Source organism: Tiliqua scincoides, chromosome 1, assembly GCF_035046505.1.
Source record: "Tiliqua scincoides isolate rTilSci1 chromosome 1, rTilSci1.hap2, whole genome shotgun sequence".
In the NCBI taxonomy this organism is placed as follows: domain Eukaryota; kingdom Metazoa; phylum Chordata; class Lepidosauria; order Squamata; family Scincidae; genus Tiliqua; species Tiliqua scincoides.
The window spans coordinates 226,568,434-226,587,204 of NC_089821.1; the positions used below are offsets into that span (position 1 = coordinate 226,568,434).

The window sequence follows — 18,771 nt, forward strand, 5'->3', positions numbered from 1 at the left end:
TTTTCGGAGAACATCCTTATTAAATCAAAATGTTATGCTTCTTAATAAATTGCTGCTCCCAAAACAAAAAAAAGCTTAATAAAACAGATAAAACAAGAATTATTGCATCTCAACTTACTATCCACTTCTTCAGTTTGTCCCAAAATATTTTGAACTCGTTGAATTCCAGTTTTCCATTGCCACTGGACTGATGCCGTCCACATTAAGGGAACATACTGATTACATATGTTAGCTTAGATTTATGAGTTATTTTCTTTATGCAAACTTATGTAACTTGGTCCTGTAGATCTGTGTTAGCTGCTGTACAGTACTTGGTGTCCTTCTGACAAAGCAGTAATGCTGTGTTCTATATCTGACTAGTGAGGTGGACATCCTATGGTGCTTCAGTTAGCCCAAGCTACTCTCCCTGACTACAAAGGAAAAGGGGCACAGAACCGCAGCAAGGCCTGGGTTTGGAATATGACTGGTGCAATTGAACATTATAGGCTAGCTCTAATTTGTCCTTCATTTTGGTCCTTGTGCCACTCCACTGTGAATGAGCCTCTGCTGTAATACACTGAGCCACAATGGTCAAAAGAAACAAGACTGGTGCCTGGACCTGTATTTCACATGAAACAGGGGCTTGTAGGCCAGAACTAGACATTATGGAGCATGTGCTCCTGCCACTGAAAGTAGCAGCCCAGCCCTGCATCTCCTCTGCCTCTCTCACCAGCAACACTGACTATTATACAAAACATATGACACCATCACATTGAAAGCTTCCCCACCCGCCTTGCTCTAAATCTTCAGAAACAGTGCAATGAATGAAACTGTGCAGCAAATCCTTGACTTCCCCCTTCATGAAAAAACTTTAACTTGTAGCACAATTACAGTAGAATGGAAACTTTTTAATGGAACTGCTGAATATTTGGGCTGGACCTGGATTCACAAAGTTTCCATCCTCCTCGAACATACGCTGGCATGCGGTTAGTGGATAGGATCTGTTTTTGATTATATCCGCAGTAATACCACTTTTAATACTGCTGATGTGGTCCTGGAAAATAGAGTGCTGTCAGGCAGCCCAATCCTGAGCTGCCCAGAGCGCAGGGCTGCCTCAGTGCCAAAAAGGCTACTGCAGCATCCTGAGCGCAACCAGGCAGCCCACAGCAGCTCCTCAGGGGAATTTCCGCAATGGAGCTACTCGATTCTGCAGCAGCTCCTGAGCCACAACAGAATCGGAGAGTCCTGTGTAGGGCTGCACAGCCTCAGGATCCAGTGGAGCCAATCTCCACCAGTCCCACCCTCCTCCTGCCCCACTTCCCTCCCCCTGCCACGCCTTCCCCTCCCCTTCTTCCCACCCTCCCCCTTCCTCCCCCTGCCCAGGAATGCCTCCTCCCCACCTTCCCCCCCCCCCACAACCCCAATCACCTCTCTGCCACCCAGCAATCTGGGCAACTGTCAGGCAGCGAACCACTGGCCACCCACGGGTGCTGGCCCAGTGCATGCTTGCGCTGGGCCAGCTGCAGCGCTTGGCTGGCCCTAACCCTTGCAAACATGCTTTACGACATGTTTGCGACAGTACGCACTGGCGACAAGCCGGCGCATCGAGTTCAGGATTGGGCTCTGAAACAGCACCATTGGAGGCAATTCCAACACTGTTGTAGAATAGATGTGTTCATATTTTCACACTCTGACTGCAGTGCAATAGGATGGAGCCTGATGTGTAATTGACCACTGCAACCATCATTCCTCCTACATGTCAGTGGTGGAAGATGATGGTAAGAGCATCTCCCACGAGGATGAGCCAGGTTGTGACTCTTCCTTTGAAACAAGAAGGACTCATCCTTCTTGTTGATGAAGGCATCTAGAGTAGATTGCCTTGCCTACTGTTTCATTTTCCATTCATTTCCTGGTAGTAAACAACTGGCTCCATGCTAGCCAGAACACATCATTGGCTTGTTGGCTCTGTGCTAGCTGGAATACACTGTTCTCATTGGTACAGAAAATTCTAGCCACAATATGCAACTCCTATTGGCTGAAAGCACAGTGCAGACAACTTTCTTTTGCACACCAAACTTCTGAATGCTTTTATAGATTTTCACCTTTTTTTATGGCATTGTAAAAATTGTATCTAGGATTTGAAGTGTGCTGTAATGAAACAGTGTTATAGGAAGCAACTTTATAGGAAGTGTACTATACGTGTTTATAATCAAACATGAAATGCAGTTAGAACTTCAGTGTCATGCCTCACTAACAGCCCAATCCTAGCCACACTTTCCTGGGAGTAAGCCCCATTGAATCTAATGGGACTTACTTCTGAGTAGACATGCATAGAATTGGGCTCTTAGAGCCCAATCCTATGTGTGTATACTCAGAAGTAATTCCCATTTTAGTCAAAGGGGCTTACTCTCAGGTAAGTATGGATAGGATTGTGCTGTAAGTATTCATCCAATGCATAATAATAGCCAGCATTTCTTTTAAGTCTGAGAAAACAAAGTCTTGTAGAGATGAATGGATAGTACAACTCTTTTGATGAAGGTTCCTTGTCCTGACAAAATTTGGAAAGGCAGAATAAAAAAAAATGTCTCCCAAGGAAATTCTCACACTCTGTTTTGAAGGATACGTCCATTAGGGAAATGATGTTTCGACATGAAAGGAGACATATTTTCTTGAATTTGATATTATTTGCTGCAAGAGAATTGCCATAACAGTTAAAAATTATATTCAGTGTCTTGTTCAGTCCTGTCCCCCAAGAACTTTCACTTCCCAGGTTTGAGAATAGAGCTACTATCCTCAGTTGTGCCAATGAAGCGAGATAAGAAATTAATTTTCAAATGGAACCAGAGGAGCTATAAATTTTGATGGTACTTGTCGTTATTCAGTGCTGTTTCTTCAAAACTGTCAGTATGGATCACTCCCAGCATGCCCATCTTTTAAAAGAAATGGCTCCGGAGGAGTGAGATAATCCCCCTCCAACTCCAAGAGAGTTGCCCATGTCCACCCAATCACCTTCTGCCCAGCTGCTGCTCTAATAGTGAGAACTGAGAAGAAGTTAGAGCAGCAACTGGGCAGAAGGTTATTGGGCAAGTATGGGCAGGTGCCAATTTCTACCTCTCACAACCTCCCATTTGCAGAAGTGATTGGGCCACCCCGGGGATTAACAGGCCTCAGCAGATTAGACAGCCAAGCACACCTGATCAGATTTCAGAGGGCCAGTAGGGTTGTAAACTGCCTAGTCAGGCAGATCAGTGGCATCGCTGAAGCCAGGTTTCTTAAGGTCATGCCCAAGGATTCCCCATGTGTTCCAGCCTGGCTCCCCCAGAGAATGCTTCAGTGTGTGCTCAAGTTCTTACCTGCCTCCCTGGGAGTCAGAGAGGTGTAACGGCCTCTGGAAGTCTGTGATTTCCAATAAGCACAGCTAGGGACCAGGGAAGGAGATGTGTTGGGGCATTTTATGTGACCTTATTGTTTGCCTGTAATGATGTGCTTATAGTTTTGCTAAAATCTGTACCTTAGCATTGCAACCACCTTCATTTTTTTCCAAAGTCCCTTGTTTGTTTATTTATTCCTTGATTTGAGCAACCCCCTTCCCATCCTATTTCAATACGCAGCATTTTTGTGTTTCAATCCTTCTTCTGCATGTTGTGTGGCTGAATACAGCCAGAATTTTGCCCCAGTCCCCCCTCCCTCATCTCTGCCTGACTTTGTCAGCATAGTTTTCCAGAAGTTGCTCTTGGCATGGGGTAGATCAGGAAAAGGAGAGAGATACTTTTCCCCCCACCCCATCACCACACACTTACTTTTTTTTAACACGGCATTCAGGATGTATTGAAGTTCTTCTGCACTGATCTCCATGTCCTAAAATTAAAGAAATAAAGACAGCTTTTAGACACACTAGGTTAGTGTGTTTAAAATGACATCTATTTTTATTTACATTGATCTTTTCTCCCCGTCCAAATTTGCTGTTAACAACCATTAAAAAATGCCATTAATCATAATTAATAACTAATTGGTCAACCATAATCAAATCAATCAAATCTAACAAAACAGAACTTTCTTATGTTCTTTTGGTAAGGAGGAGGGTCACTATCTGAGCGAACTCTGTGGTATCCTCACAGACACAGGCTCAGAATGAATTCAAAGGTGTTAAACATAAGAAGAGCCCTGCTGGATCAGGCCATAGGCCCATCTAGTCCAGCTTTCCGTATCTCACAGCGGCCCACCAGATGCCTCAGGGAGCACCCAAGACAACAAGAGACTTGCATTCTGGTACCCTCCCTCACATCTAGCCTTCTGAGGTAGCCTACTTCTCAAAACAGGAGGTTGCACATACCCATCATGGCTTGTAACCTGTGATGTACTTTTCCTTCAGAAATTTGTCCAATCCACTTTTAAAGGCATTCAGGCCAGATGCCATCACCACATCCTGTGGCAAGGAGTTCCACAGACTAATTTTACAGGCTGGGTAAAGAAATATTTTCTGTTTTCTGTCCTAACTCTCCCAATACTCAATTTTAGTGGATGTCCCCTGGTTCTGGTGTTGTGTGAGAGGGGGAAAAAAATCCCTTTATCCTCTCTATCCATCCCCTACATAATTTTGTATGTCTCAATCATGTCCCCCTCTCAGGTGCCTTTTTTCTAGACTGAAGAGCCCCAGACACTGTAGCCTTTACTCATAAGGGAAGTGCCCCAGCCCAGTAATCTTTTTGGTTGCTCACTTCTACACCTTTTCCATTTCCACTATATCCTTTTTGAGATGTGGCAGCCAAAACTGGATGAATTATTCCAGGTGTTGGGCTTGTAGTTCTCTCTGGAACTCCTTGTGTCTTTACAACACTCCTTGTATCTTCACAACACTCTTCTATCCAAAGTATAACTTTGGTCTCTCTTTTCTCTACCATACTATCACGTCAGGAACACATAGCCTTCTCCAAATGGTCTGAGCCCAGCATGAAATGACAGTATGTCCCAGAGCCCCTTCACCATGGGGTTAAGTTCAAAAGATGCCAAGGAGAGTTCTGCCTAAACAACAATGTTATTCTGCTCCCTCTTCAACACTGAAGTCACTTGTGCTCTTCCCCTCAAATTCAAGTATTGGGGAGGACCCTCCAGAACATTGTTGGGTGAAGAGTGGTGGTATCATAGGACACCAGAAATGCCTCCCACTTATGGGGCACAAGTGCCTTTCTATTTGTGCAAGGCACCTTTGGATACAACCCATTCTTTCCAACCCGACCATGGCCTTCCTGAATTCAGAGCACTCCCCTTGAGCCTTCTGCAACAGGACAGGAGGCTCTTGGATGCTGTCGGTTGGCATGTACTGCCTCTGGCCTAGATGTACCCCATGTAAAATGACAGACAAGGTGATGGTGCTGCCTCTGTGTGGGCCCATTAAAGGATTTGAACTCTGAGAAATACCTGGGATGTCAGTCCATCCTTAACTAGCATTATTTTTTTGGTACTACAAATCTAAGCACTTTAGCTAAGCTACTGGGTTGTCATGGAATATTAACAGACATTCTAGCTGCTCATCAAGAAGGTGTGGTTCACAGAACATGCAACTTCTGTGAAAGATATGAAGAGGCTGCACCAAAATGTGAGTGCCAACTGTTTAAATGTCTGTGTCAATGCGTGGATGAGACGGTGGTGTAGGGAGGAGGGGTTTAGATTCGTTAGGCACTGGGGAACGTTTTGGGACAAGCGGGGCCTGTACAAGAGGGACGGGCTCCATTTGAACCAGAATGGAACCAGACTGCTGGCGCATAACATTAAAAAGGTGGCAGAGCAGCTTTTAAACTGATCCCTGGGGGAAGGCCGACAGGAGCCGAGGGGCATCCGGTTCGGGACTCCTCATCCCTATGGGATGAGGATGGGGAGGTTAGAGAACAACAAGACAAAGGCAGGGTAGGAGAAGAAATTGGGAAAGGTAGGGTGATGGGATGTGATAGACGGTTTGGCACAATGAGAGGATGCGGGGACAAAGGAGCGAATAAGCAGCCCATCCTGGGGCATTCCGTGTATAAATGCTTTTATGCAAATGCCCGAAGTCTACGAGCAAAGGTGGGAGAACTGGAATGTCTGGTGACAAGGGAAAATATTGACATAGTGGGCATAACGGAAACCTGGTGGAATGCGGAGAATCAGTGGGATACCGCAATCCCGGGCTATAAACTCTACAGGAGGGACAGGCAGGGGCGTGTTGGAGGTGGGGTGGCCCTTTATGTTAAGGAAGGGATAGAATCCAGCAAAGTAGAGATTGAAGGTGGGTCCGACTCCACCGTAGAATCTCTGTGGGTTAAATTACCAGGCTTGTGCAGCAATGTAATACTGGGGGCGTGCTATCGTCCTCCAGACCAGAAATCTGATGGGGACCTTGAAATGAGGAAACAGATCAGGGAGGTGACAAGGAAGGACAGGGTTGTAATCATGGGGGACTTCAATTATCCTCATATTGACTGGGTCAATTTGTGTTCTGGTCACGATAAGGAAACCGGATTTCTTGACGTGCTGAATGACTGTGGCTTAGATCAGCTAGTCAAGGAGCCCACCAGAGGACAGGTGACTCTGGATTTAATTTTGTGCGGTACGCAGGACCTGGTTAGAGATGTAAACGTTACTGAGCCATTGGGGAACAGTGATCATGCTGCGATCCGTTTTGATGTGCACGTTGGGGGAAGAATACCAAGCAAATCTCTAACAAAAACCCTTGACTTCCGACGGGCGGACTTCCCTCAAATGAGGAGGCTGGTTAGAAGGAGGTTGAAAGGGAGGGTAAAAAGAGTCCAGTCTCTCCAGAGTGCATGGAGGCTGCTTAAAACAACAGTAATAGAGGCCCAGCAGAGGTGTATACCGCAAAGAAAGAAGGGTTCCACTAAATCCAGGAGAGTGCCCGCATGGCTAACCAGCCAAGTTAGAGAGGCTGTGAAGGGCAAGGAAGCTTCCTTCCGTAAATGGAAGTCTTGCCCTAATGAAGAGAATAAAAAGGAACATAAACTGTGGCAAAAGAAATGTAAGAAGGTGATAGGGGAGGCCAAGAGAGACTATGAGGAACGCATGGCCAGCAACATTAAGGGGAATAATAAAAGCTTCTTCAAATATGTTAGAAGCAGGAAACCCGCCAGAGAAGCGGTTGGCCCTCTGGATGGTGAGGGAGGGAAAGGGGAGATAAAAGGAGACTTAGAGATGGCAGAGAAATTAAATGAGTTCTTTGCATCTGTCTTCACGGCAGAAGACCTCGGGCAGATACCGCTGCCCGAACGGCCCCTCCTAACCGAGGAGTTAAGTCAGATAGAGGTTAAAAGAGAAGATGTTTCAGACCTCATTGATAAATTAAAGATCAATAAGTCACCGGGCCCTGATGGCATACACCCAAGGGTTATTAAGGAATTGAAGAATGAAGTTGCAGATCTCTTGACTAAGGTATGCAACTTGTCCCTCAAAACAGCCACGGTACCAGAAGATTGGAGGATAGCAAATGTCACGCCTATTTTTAAAAAGGGAAAGAGGGGGGACCCGGGAAACTATAGGCCGGTCAGCCTAACATCCATACCGGGTAAGATGGTGGAATGCCTCATCAAAGATAGGATCTCAAAACACATAGACGAACAGGCCTTGCTGAGGGAGAGTCAGCATGGCTTCTGTAAGGGTAAGTCTTGCCTCACGAACCTTATAGAATTCTTTGAAAAGGTCAACAGGCATGTGGATGCGGGAGAACCCGTGGACATTATATATCTGGACTTTCAGAAGGCATTTGACACGGTCCCTCACCAAAGGCTACTGAAAAAACTCCACAGTCAGGGAATTAGAGGACAGGTCCTCTCGTGGATTGAGAACTGGTTGGAGGCCAGGAAGCAGAGAGTGGGTGTCAATGGGCAATTTTCACAATGGAGAGAGGTGAAAAGCGGTGTGCCCCAAGGATCTGTCCTGGGACCGGTGCTTTTCAACCTCTTCATAAATGACCTGGAGACAGGGTTGAGCAGTGAAGTGGCTAAGTTTGCAGACGACACCAAACTTTTCCAAGTGGTAAAGACCAGAAGTGATTGTGAGGAGCTCCAGAAGGATCTCTCCAGACTGGCAGAATGGGCAGCAAAATGGCAGATGCGCTTCAATGTCAGTAAGTGTAAAGTCATGCACATTGGGGCAAAAAATCAAAACTTTAGATATAGGCTGATGGGTTCTGAGCTGTCTGTGACAGATCAGGAGAGAGATCTTGGGGTGGTGGTGGACAGGTCGATGAAAGTGTCCACCCAATGTGCGGCAGCAGTGAAGAAGGCCAATTCTATGCTTGGGATCATTAGGAAGGGTATTGAGAACAAAACGGCTAGTATTATAATGCCGTTGTACAAATCGATGGTAAGGCCACACCTGGAGTATTGTGTCCAGTTCTGGTCGCCGCATCTCAAAAAAGACATAGTGGAAATGGAAAAGGTGCAAAAGAGAGCAACTAAGATGATTACGGGGCTGGGGCAGCTTCCTTATGAGGAAAGGCTACGGCGTTTGGGCCTCTTCAGCCTAGAAAAGAGACGCTTGAGGGGGGACATGATTGAGACATACAAAATTATGCAGGGGATGGACAGAGTGGATAGGGAGATGCTCTTTACACTCTCACATAATACCAGAACCAGGGGACATCCACTAAAATTGAGTGTTGGGCGGGTTAGGACAGACAAAAGAAAATATTTCTTTACTCAGCGCGTGGTCGGTCTGTGGAACTCCTTGCCACAGGATGTGGTGCTGGCGTCTAGCCTTGACGCCTTTAAAAGGGGATTGGACGAGTTTCTGGAGGAAAAATCCATTATGGGGTACAAGCCATGATGTGTATGCGCAACCTCCTGATTTTAGGAATGGGTTAAGTCAGAATGCCAGATGTAGGGGAGGGCACCAGGATGAGGTCTCTTGTTATCTGGTGTGCTCCCTGGGGCATTTGGTGGGCCGCTGTGAGATACAGGAAGCTGGACTAGATGGGCCTATGGCCTGATCCAGTGGGGCTGTTCTTATGTTCTTATGTTCTTATGATAGAAGCAGAGCTCTCAGAACATCTAAGGTTTGAATAATATACTGCAGATTAGCATATCATTAACAAATAGGATGCTTGCCTTTCCATTTTCATTTGTTCTTATGAAACAGAAACATATTTGCCAGACATGGAGGCCTTAATCTTAATATTCTCAACTGCTGTAGTAGGTTTTGTGCATGTAGCTCTATGCAAAACTTTGTGAGCCATGGAGATGGTTGGCACTGCTAATTTTACCACGTTAATCCTATTGTAGGTTGAGGGGAGATGGTGTCTGGAGTCACTGACAGTGCTCATCATCAGTTCAGAGCTGGTGCACACAATCCAAATCCAGCAAGGAATATAGCACATTAAGGGCCCAATCCCATTCCCTGCCAAACCATAGCATGCAGCATCATCAATGGAGCACGTGCTGCATTCTATTGTGGGAGGGATGACCAGATGACTCAGGTAAGTAATAATCAAATTCACTTACCTTTTCATAGGCCGCCTGGCCTTCAATAGGTCTCCTCAGACCTATGCCTGGTCATCAATTTGGGGCATTACAGGGCGGGGAAAGAGTGATAGCATCTCTGTGTGCTCAGCTGCCACCATGATCCATCCCCGCCCCATCTGCAGCACCTTAACTGCTGCCACCTTAACTGTTCCAATGGGGCGTGAAGGAACTACTGTCACGTGCATGGGGCCATTGGCTGTTTGTGCTGGTGGCCCTGGCCTACATGACAGTGGCACGGCTTTCACACTGTCAACCCAGGCTTTACAGTGGCAGATCGCAAGATCTACCACCATAAGGGCCCACATAAGAATGGGATTTAAACAATAGATTTTGGTTGTAGGTTTGTGGTGTTTTGTTCACTGTGCATAGCACATCGCTTTTTGTTCTTGTGGACCACAGAGCAACTGAGGGTGCAATCCTAACCAGCTTTCCAGTACTGACATCCCTGTGCCAATGTGGTGTGCATGGCATTCTGCAGTGGAGAGGCAGTCAAGGAGGCCTCCTCAAGGTAACAGCATGTTTGTTACCTTACCTCGGGGCTGCATTGCAGCTAGGTCAGTGCTGGAAAGTTGATTAGGATTGCACCCTGAGTTGTATTTGCTACTGAACTGCATTTGCTACTGTACTAGTAGGATATGATTTTGCTTCTCATTTTTTTGTGTATTGTTACCTCTCCTGCAATCTGTTGGAACAACGTGCGGAACTGTTTCTCTTCTTCAGTTTCTTGCTGAGGTGCAGTTGGTTCAGGAAGCTAAAACAATTGGAAGATCATAAATGGAGAAATAAAAAAAGATGAACATTTAAATATACTTTAAATATACAGTTCCTTATGTCATTGCATTCTAATCCAATTGGAATTTGAAGAAGAAGCAAGCTCTCCAACATCTGCTGAACAGGCCAAGGTATGCTTTCTTTTCAACTGATGTCATAAATTCAAATGAAACGAAATAATCTCAGTTAATCTTGGTGCAAACATAATGTACCTGATCATGCTGATTTGACCACTCATTAATTTAACGTTGGCAACATACCTCTGGTAGATCAATGTTGACATTTCCATCCAATTCCCTGTGAGGAATAAACATAAATTCAATTTTTAAAAAATTTCCTATGACATTTCCTATGAAGACTTCCCATTTGGAACTTAAGAAAAAGATTGCAGACAATCAGTGACATTCATTAAATGGGGCAAATGCCCCAGGCACAGAGCCTCGCGTGCCTTTAGGACCCAGCAGAAGCCTCTCTGAGCATAGGGGAACCTCAGAGATGCTTCCCCAATGCGTCCTGGAGTTGCATGAGGCTCTATCATGTGGGGCGGCAACATGCCATGGGGGGTGCCACTACCGCGGGGGGCGCAGGGCTGAAGAGGTCTGCCATTGCATACAATCCAAGTTAAGTGTAACTAAGGCTTAGTTTTCACTAAGAGGTGTGAGAGAGGTGTGATTGCAGCAGGATTCTACTGATCAACAAAACCAATATCAGATGCTCGAATGGAACAAGATCATTTATGGTTTTTCTTTCCATGATGCCACAATTCTTCTCTGAAATCAATAAAAGTTAAGCAAATGAACCTGAGTGTGGGATATTACCATATTCTTTGTAATTTAATTTTTGCATGGAGAATGGAGTCATAGCTGAGTTAGGTACGATGACAGTATTTATACTGCACTGATTACAGTACAGTCATTGTAATAATTGATGCCTTTGTTTTCATGAACAAATTATTCATATAGGGGAGATATGCTGAGCCAAAGGTTGAAAGAGAGGCTGAAGACAGTTGGCTCTTTTCATGGCTATAACTATGTCCAGTGCTTCCTAATAAGACTGTAATTGTTGGTAGCGTATGGGGTCATAGCTGAGTATTAAAGCACACATGCCATTCCTTTCTTGCATCACTGGATAGGGCTAAGATAAAGTGACTGAAACAGTGGAGAGTTGCTGCCATCTAGCTTGGTACTGTAGAAAGTACTGAGTTAGATGGACCGCTGGCCTCTCATTACCAGGCAGTTTCATATGTTCATATAAGATATTAATCATCGTAATATAATGTAATTTTTGCATAGAGAATGCGGTAATAACTGATTGGTATGATTACAGTGTGTATACTGTGCTGATTGCTGTATTTGAGTCAGTGGTTCTCAAACTGTGGGTCCAAGACCCACCAATGAGTCGTGACCCAATTTTTGGTGGTTCACAAAACTGACAGGGCAGATAAGGCCTTGTGAATCAAGGGTTAAACAAGCTGCTACCTGGGAGGGCCGCTACTGTCCAATCCCCATTACATATAAATCAGGCAGCAGCCTCTAGGACCTCTATACAGTTTGAGAACCACTGATTTGAGTGGTAGTGGCTGTCAAACAGGGTATCACTAACCTGAAGTCTACAAACCCCTGGCCAGTTACTATTTTTAACAGTGCAACAGTTTGAAGAGCCAAGTCCAACTAGTTCCCTTTCCCTCTTCCATGAATAACACTGTCTACAGGGGAGGGCATATGTGGATCAGAGCACACCAAAAAGAATCTCCTCTCACTGGTATGCTCCAGCCCAATGTGCTTCATACATTACTTGAAAGTTGCCGTCTTGCAGTCTGCAAGATGTTTCCATGCTATTCCTAGTCTGCAGGTTTAACTCCTACAGTTTAGAGAGGATTGCATGGTGAACCTGTCACATTAGAGCAGGGGTATCCAAACTTTTTGGTAGGAGGGCCACATCATCTCTCTGATACTATGTCAGGGGCCGGGGAAAAATAAATTTACATTTCAAATTTGAATAAATTTACATAAATGGATATATATTAGAGATGGAACTTATATGAATGAATGAATGAAGGTCTTGCGATAGCTCAAGGCCTATAAAAGACCTTGCCCAAAACAAGGCCAGCCTTTCCTTTGCTGCTGCTGCTGAATCACAGGCATGAAACAGCAAGCAGTGGAGGGAGCCCTGGTTCCAAAACTCACGCGAGAGGTCAAACTGTTGGCCGTCATGCTGAGAGCAGTAGTGCTGGGCCAGTGCGGGCTCCAGCAAGTCTCTGGAGTGCCAGAGGCTCATTGGAGACTGGGGGCTCCCTGCGGGCCAGATTGGGAGTCCTCGAGGGCCGCGAGTGGCCCCAGGGCCGGGGTTTGGGCACCCCTGCATTAGAGGAACCCGGGCAACACTAGCTTGGCTCATAACCAAGCAATCTGTCCTTGCCACATGGGCAGACGTTTCAGATATCAATGGGAGTAGGATAAGAACAATCAGATGATGGTAGTAACTGCACAACTCCATGTAATATATGAAGCAGCCCTTAGTCCTCCTCAATGTACAGCTTCTTCAGAAGGAAGGAAGTTGGAAAATGTGGGGACTGAGCAAGCTGGAGTACTTTAAGTGAGAGGAGGACAATATCCAACTGTCTCCTTCACTTCAAGCTACCCAGGGGCTGCCAGGATGCAGGGGCTGAATTAGGCCGTGGGCCTCCAGGTGCCAACAGACTTTCGGTAGGAGGAAGTAGAAAACACTCATACCTTGAAAATGTCCCTCAGGCTGGATATGTTAGAAGGTCATACTTACTTAGTGACAGCTTTCTTCTCAGAAAAGATTCTCAGGGAGAAATCCGCCTCTTGATGTGGCTCAAATGTGGTAGGGATAATAACATAATCCCCAGGTGGTAGATGGAATCGGTCAGAGACTTCCCTTAAGTTTATATAAGTCTTGCTCCTGGCCTTGGAAGGATGGTAGCGGAAGAAATCCTTTGTCAAGTGTTCATCTTTACTGGGGCTCTGCAGTTGGATGTCAAATGAAGCCCTTAGTCATTTTGTCAGCTTGGCAGAAATATCAGATGCTCTCATTCGTACACACATCAGCTTGTAAACTTTGGCAGTCTAATTTGATGGAATGCTGGTCTACTACCCAGCCACTGAGGCCACTGGCTTATTCATGAGCTGTCATAATGCCAGATGCAAGGGAGCGCACCAGGATGTAGGTCTCTTGTTGTCATGTGTGCTCCCTGAGGCATCTGGTGGACCACTGTGCCATACAGGAAGTTGGACTAAATGGGCCTATGGCCTGATCCAGTGGGGCTTTTCTTATGTTCTTAAGTTTACTTCAGCTACAGCAAAATGAATACTACTCAAAGTCGTATAGAGACAGAATAGAAGAAAATCTATGGTACCAGTTCTATGCCATATCTCTGGTGAACTTTGTCAGTGGTATTTTTTTGTAAATATATGAGATAGTAACCTGACTGGTGTTTCCACCACCAGGAGCTGGTGAACAAAAGAAGTGTTCCGATTTTGTGTACAAGCAAAATACCCCTTCCATTTAGAGGGTGCTCCTGAAAGCAGGAGTGCTAGCCAGAAAACTACTCACAGCATTTTATGAATAAAACCACAGTGAACTTTAAGTGGCAGAGAGACAGCAAAAGAAGGATCCTTGTGTGTGCGCTCAGAGAAAAGCTGCATATAAGAGCCAGAGCCAGTGGGGAAGCTCATCTCAGATTTAAGCGGGAACCCAGTGAAAGAGGGCCAAGACCAGCACTTGTGGACTTTGAGCCATTGGCTGGATTGGGAGCCCAGGTCTACCCAACTGGTAGATCTGGGCTCCAAATCCAGACAGAAGCCCAGCTCAACCTGCCCACCAAACCTTGGTCAAAGAGGCTGCAAGTTAAATTGGGAGCCCAAGTCAACCTGGCTGGTAGATCTGGGTTCCAAGTTCAGGTGGGAGCACAGGTCTAAACAGCTGGTAGACCTAGGCTCCTGACTGAACTTTAAGCCATTGGCTGGAATGGGAGCCCAGGTCTACCCAGCAGGTAGATCTGGGCTCCAAGTCCAGGCAGGAGCTCAGGTCTACTCAGCTGGTAGACCTGGGCTTCTGCCTGGATTTGGAGCCCAGATCTACCATCTGGGTAGATCTGGACTCCCATTCCAGCCAAACTCACCGGCACCCTGCCCAGTGGGCGCTCCCCTTCCTGATTTTGCTCCCCAGCCCAGCAGGAGCCCTTTCTTGCTGCCAGACAGTTTGGGGGGGACACGCACCCATGACCCTCCTGGATCCACCCCTGTATCTCCCACACCAGGATGTGTCCTTTCAGGCATCTGGCATGACCCTTCCAGGGTAACCCTCACATTTTAACAGAGAGAAATACCTCATAGATAGCATAACCTATTGTTAGCATTTCGGCTCCCACTTTCTTCAGTCTACGGCGGTCCTTTTGCATCAGAGCGGCTATAAATGTGCATTCATCTTGACCATCATCCTTTTCTGTCAACTGGAGCTTGATCTGTGGATTTGTCCAAAATGTTTCTGGAAATTAGACAATTTTGAGAAAAAATTAAACATTTTTTTTTAATGAGCTGGCAGAGAAAATGCATCTTTCCCCTCAAGCACACTGTATTCTCTTTTTTCATGGTAATCACAAGCCCTTTAAAGAATGGACCTTTAATAATTACATTATAAGTAATAATTCTGTTTACTGCAGTGTGTTTGGAATATGCCAATTGAGAACCTGGTTATTCATTCTTAATTCCTTCTCCTGAAACAGCCTCCTGATCAAATCTTGTCCCTTGCTGTACCGCAAAGATCAAATCTTGTAGCCACCACAAATTAGTTTTCTGCCATTACCACTACTAGAATTTCATGTGGATTGCCAAAGTAGATCAGCTTTGCTGCCTTTCATCAGGACTAGGCAGTCTGAGGCTGGAGAGTAGAGATTTTCAGTGGGGCCTTAAGACACAGTCTCTTCCATGGGTACTGTGGACTAGTTTTCTTGAAAGGACTAGCACCACCACCATGTTTTTCTGATGTGAATAGCCCATGAGGGCTAGGGATTTCTATCTCTGCTTGAGTTCAATCAAAGATACGAATCTAAGACCACCTTGCAGATAATGAAGACACAGTGTAGCTTTCAGTGTTAAACAGGAACAGCAGCATCAAATCAACATTAATGTTTACATTTGCACATAAGAAGCAGTGTACAGAATATGTTTCTTGCCTGTGTGAGCAGACCTGGCCTTTCCCAGGTTCACACCTCCATGGACAAATGACTGGTGACTTAACTACATAATCCTGGATATGATTAGAAGTACATTTTGAGGTTATTCTTGTGATTTTTCCAGCTGCTACCATTTGGGAAATGGGTGCCAGCAATAAGCAAAAGCAATACTTTTGCTGACCTTTGTGTGAGTTTTCACCAGGGAAATCCCAAGCTTGAATGGGAACAAAATATACCCAAATTGATAAGGCATTTCAGCCCCAACAACTGGGTATAGGTCTCAGTTGAGCTACTGACTGCTTAAGGTGCTTGGTATGTTGGTCATGCAATTATGAAGAACAATGGGAAGGGGATCAGGTCTTGTAGGTGTCTCTTCTGAATTTTTCCCCAAGAGTACTAATCACAGCAAGTGGTATACACATGCATTATTATTATTATTATTATTATACTTTATTTTTACCCCGTCTTTCTCCTGGGAGGGACTCAGCAAGTGGTATACACATGCATGCACACACCTATGAAGTTTCTGCACCCTCCAGCAGTGGCACCCCTGACCCAGCTGCCTTGATGGACTGTCACCTCCCATTTATGGACAGCATTATCCTCAAGGGCATCAGGTGTGAGGTTGCAGATCTCAACTTTGTCAAAATGGGACTGGAAGTCATCAAACTTCATCCTATATAACATGGAGAGAGAACGTTCAATGGATTTCTGTAGCCCATGCACATATTATTCCCCAAATCATTTCTAAACTGTCACAGCACTGAATCTGAACTGTTTGATACAGTGTAACAATGACTTTTTAAATAAAATGACTGAAATTGACACCACTTCTGTGTTCTGATTCCCAAAATCTGTTAATTCTAGCATAATCTATAGCGTAGTTCTTAATAGTCAAAAACTGTTTTTTTCTTCTCCATTCCAGATTAATTCTAGATTAAAAAATTGCCCCTGCCTTCTGCACACACTGGACTTCCAGCCCAATTCTAGTTGTGACTTTCAACCATTTATCCTTTCCCCTTCTGCCCCTTTGCCCTCTCTCCCCTTAGGGCAGGAGGTCTGGTCTAGAGGGCAGAGCCTCTGTTAGCCTGAAGATAACATCAGAAGATCGCCAGTTTGAGGACACCGGCAGCTCCCTGAACGGCTGAGAATGGCGAAAACTTGAAGCAGCTGACAAGCCGAACTGAGTGATTCCACCTGCTCTTGGTGTGCGCAAGAAGCGTCTTGGCTGCCCTCCATGTGAGAGATGGAGCTGTTTGTCAGCCTGCCTGGGAGGCCAGAAGTGAGACCAAACCAGGAAGATCCATCTGAAATGTTGCTAGTTCTTGAAAGAGAGAACCTCTATGATTGTCAAAACTCCCTTGAGGGATTTAGAAACGCCTGCCTATGTAAACCACCTTGAATAAAGTCAGAGCAGTAATCCGATGACCAGAAAGGTGGTATATAAACACCTAGTTATTATTATTATTATTTGCCACCATTTTGTTTTTGAGGAACAAACCCTCAGCAGCAGATTTGTAGGGGATACAGGGAGCTGAAGAGAGGAGGGGGAATTGTTGAAAATCATGCCCCTCCTTCTCGTGCTAGCGAGAGACAATCATGTAAGTCTGGATTTTGGTTCAACCCACAGTAAGGGACTGAAAAATTGAATTGTGCCCGTCTTCTTTAGGTTAAAACAAATGTACATTATCCAATCAGAAGACACCCTTTTAATAAGAAGAATGTACATTTTTCTTTTGCTTTAGTAGTGCATTTTCAGTTTAAGAAGCATATTCATTTACCAGAACTCTCCATCATCTAGTGCTGTCTGACACAAACGCTTCTTCTCCGCTGGGCTGACGGAACGCCATTCTGGGGAACTTGAAGAGAAAGAGGCAATCCTAATTAGATACCTCAGTATTTAATTTAATTTCGCTCAAAGAATCTAGTGTTTCATATTAAAATATTCATCTTTAATATTTTAATCCAGTGATTGGAGTTTAACACTGTCACCATTTGTCCAACGGGCAAAATGTTAACTGATAAAAGCCGTATTAGAAGCCGGAGGAGTAGAAGAGCTGAAATCAGGAATTTTTTTTTAACAAAGCCCTTTTTTTTTTTTGCAAGGTTACAAAGAAATAAGCGGCCCAGTCCTATCCCTTGCCACTTTGTAACATGCAGGTGTGCCAACAAAGTGGTAGTCTGTCTGGTTGGCAATGTGACTCCTTAGACAAGCACCAAAGATTTTGCTAGTGTAAATCCAAGAAGAGGAAGGGCGTGTGTTAGGCAGCCCAAGTGGGATAGCATTTTGCTTTTGCTTCTGCTGCTGGGTTCCACCCTCTTCAGCCCCTGAACTGGCCCCTGGTCTCCCCCTCACCACCCCAAACCTCCCTGAACTGCCCCCAAATTGCCCACCACCCACCCCCTCCAGCACCTTACCTGGTCCATCGATGGTGGGTGCTTGGAGCTGCTGGCCACTTGCGTCAGTAGCTCTGATGCACCTGGCATCAGCATACATTTCTGCTACCACTGTCATAAAGGTCCAATAGGATTGGGCCAAAAGTCAATTAACAAAATTATTCTACTTAATCAAAGAATTCCATAGATATGGAAGCTTTGGGTCCTTACATTCTATGACAAGCTAGTGTTATTTGACATTTTGAGGTTATCTTTTGTTTAAATCCATTCCTGAATGTAAAAAAGAAATGACTTTAAAACCCCAAAAGGACCAAGTATGGTTTTCATAGTAATACATTTGGTTAGGGGTTTCTAAGTTTCAGGCAGTATGATCTGAACCATTAAGCCACTAAGAGATCCATTAAGCTCTCTGTTCTCTCAGATAACTGGTTACTACAGTCATCAATTCCTCAACTTTTGTCATCTGGTATTTTGTTGAAAAATCAATTTCAAGCAATTATTTGCATTGTGTGCATGTTTTCCAATATCCTGACACTTCTGTTACCCTGCCGATGCCCGATCTCATCTGAACTCGGAAACTGAGCAGGGTCAGGCCTGGTTAGTACTTGGATGGGAGACCGCCTGGGAATACTGGGTGCTTTAGGCTTACACCATAGTCTTTCAAGATTGAAGGTTGCCAACCATTATTAGACTTCTTTGGTACAGCCTGGAAATACAGCCTGTTTGGTCTGAAAAGTTTTTCAAACACAAAATACTCACTTGTCACTCCAAGCACCGTTCCATTCCACCTGACCCCATGGATTTCTAACTCGGATGAGCTTCACCTTCCGGCCTTGGTAGTTGACCTAGCAGAAATTGAAGCCGAAAAGAGAAAGTGGAATGACTTTTGCTTACTTACATATGTCCACGCCACCGTTC

General features: G+C 45.1%; 1 protein-coding gene and 1 pseudogene across 3 annotated transcripts in view; one reads left to right on the top strand and one right to left on the bottom strand.

Moving 5' to 3' along the window:
• The window catches only part of CAPN9 (calpain 9), a 33,239-nt gene that overhangs the window by 4,472 nt on the left and 9,996 nt on the right, over positions 1 to 18,771 (bottom strand). For 2 of the 3 annotated variants that reach the window (XM_066611411.1, XM_066611408.1), the window contains 10 exons: positions 18,613 to 18,698; positions 17,238 to 17,315; positions 15,972 to 16,132; positions 14,611 to 14,768; positions 13,038 to 13,246; positions 10,520 to 10,556; positions 10,159 to 10,239; positions 3,780 to 3,837; positions 2,603 to 2,667; positions 119 to 187 (listed from right to left, as the gene is read on the bottom strand). In XM_066611411.1, coding sequence (XP_066467508.1) covers positions 119 to 187; positions 2,603 to 2,667; positions 3,780 to 3,837; positions 10,159 to 10,239; positions 10,520 to 10,556; positions 13,038 to 13,246; positions 14,611 to 14,768; positions 15,972 to 16,132; positions 17,238 to 17,315; positions 18,613 to 18,698 — 1,002 coding nt within the window. The remainder of the gene's footprint in view (positions 1 to 118; positions 188 to 2,602; positions 2,668 to 3,779; positions 3,838 to 10,158; positions 10,240 to 10,519; positions 10,557 to 13,037; positions 13,247 to 14,610; positions 14,769 to 15,971; positions 16,133 to 17,237; positions 17,316 to 18,612; positions 18,699 to 18,771) is intronic. The other variant, XM_066611409.1, reaches the window with a different exon arrangement.
• LOC136637839 (5S ribosomal RNA) lies at positions 18,381 to 18,498 on the top strand (annotated as a pseudogene).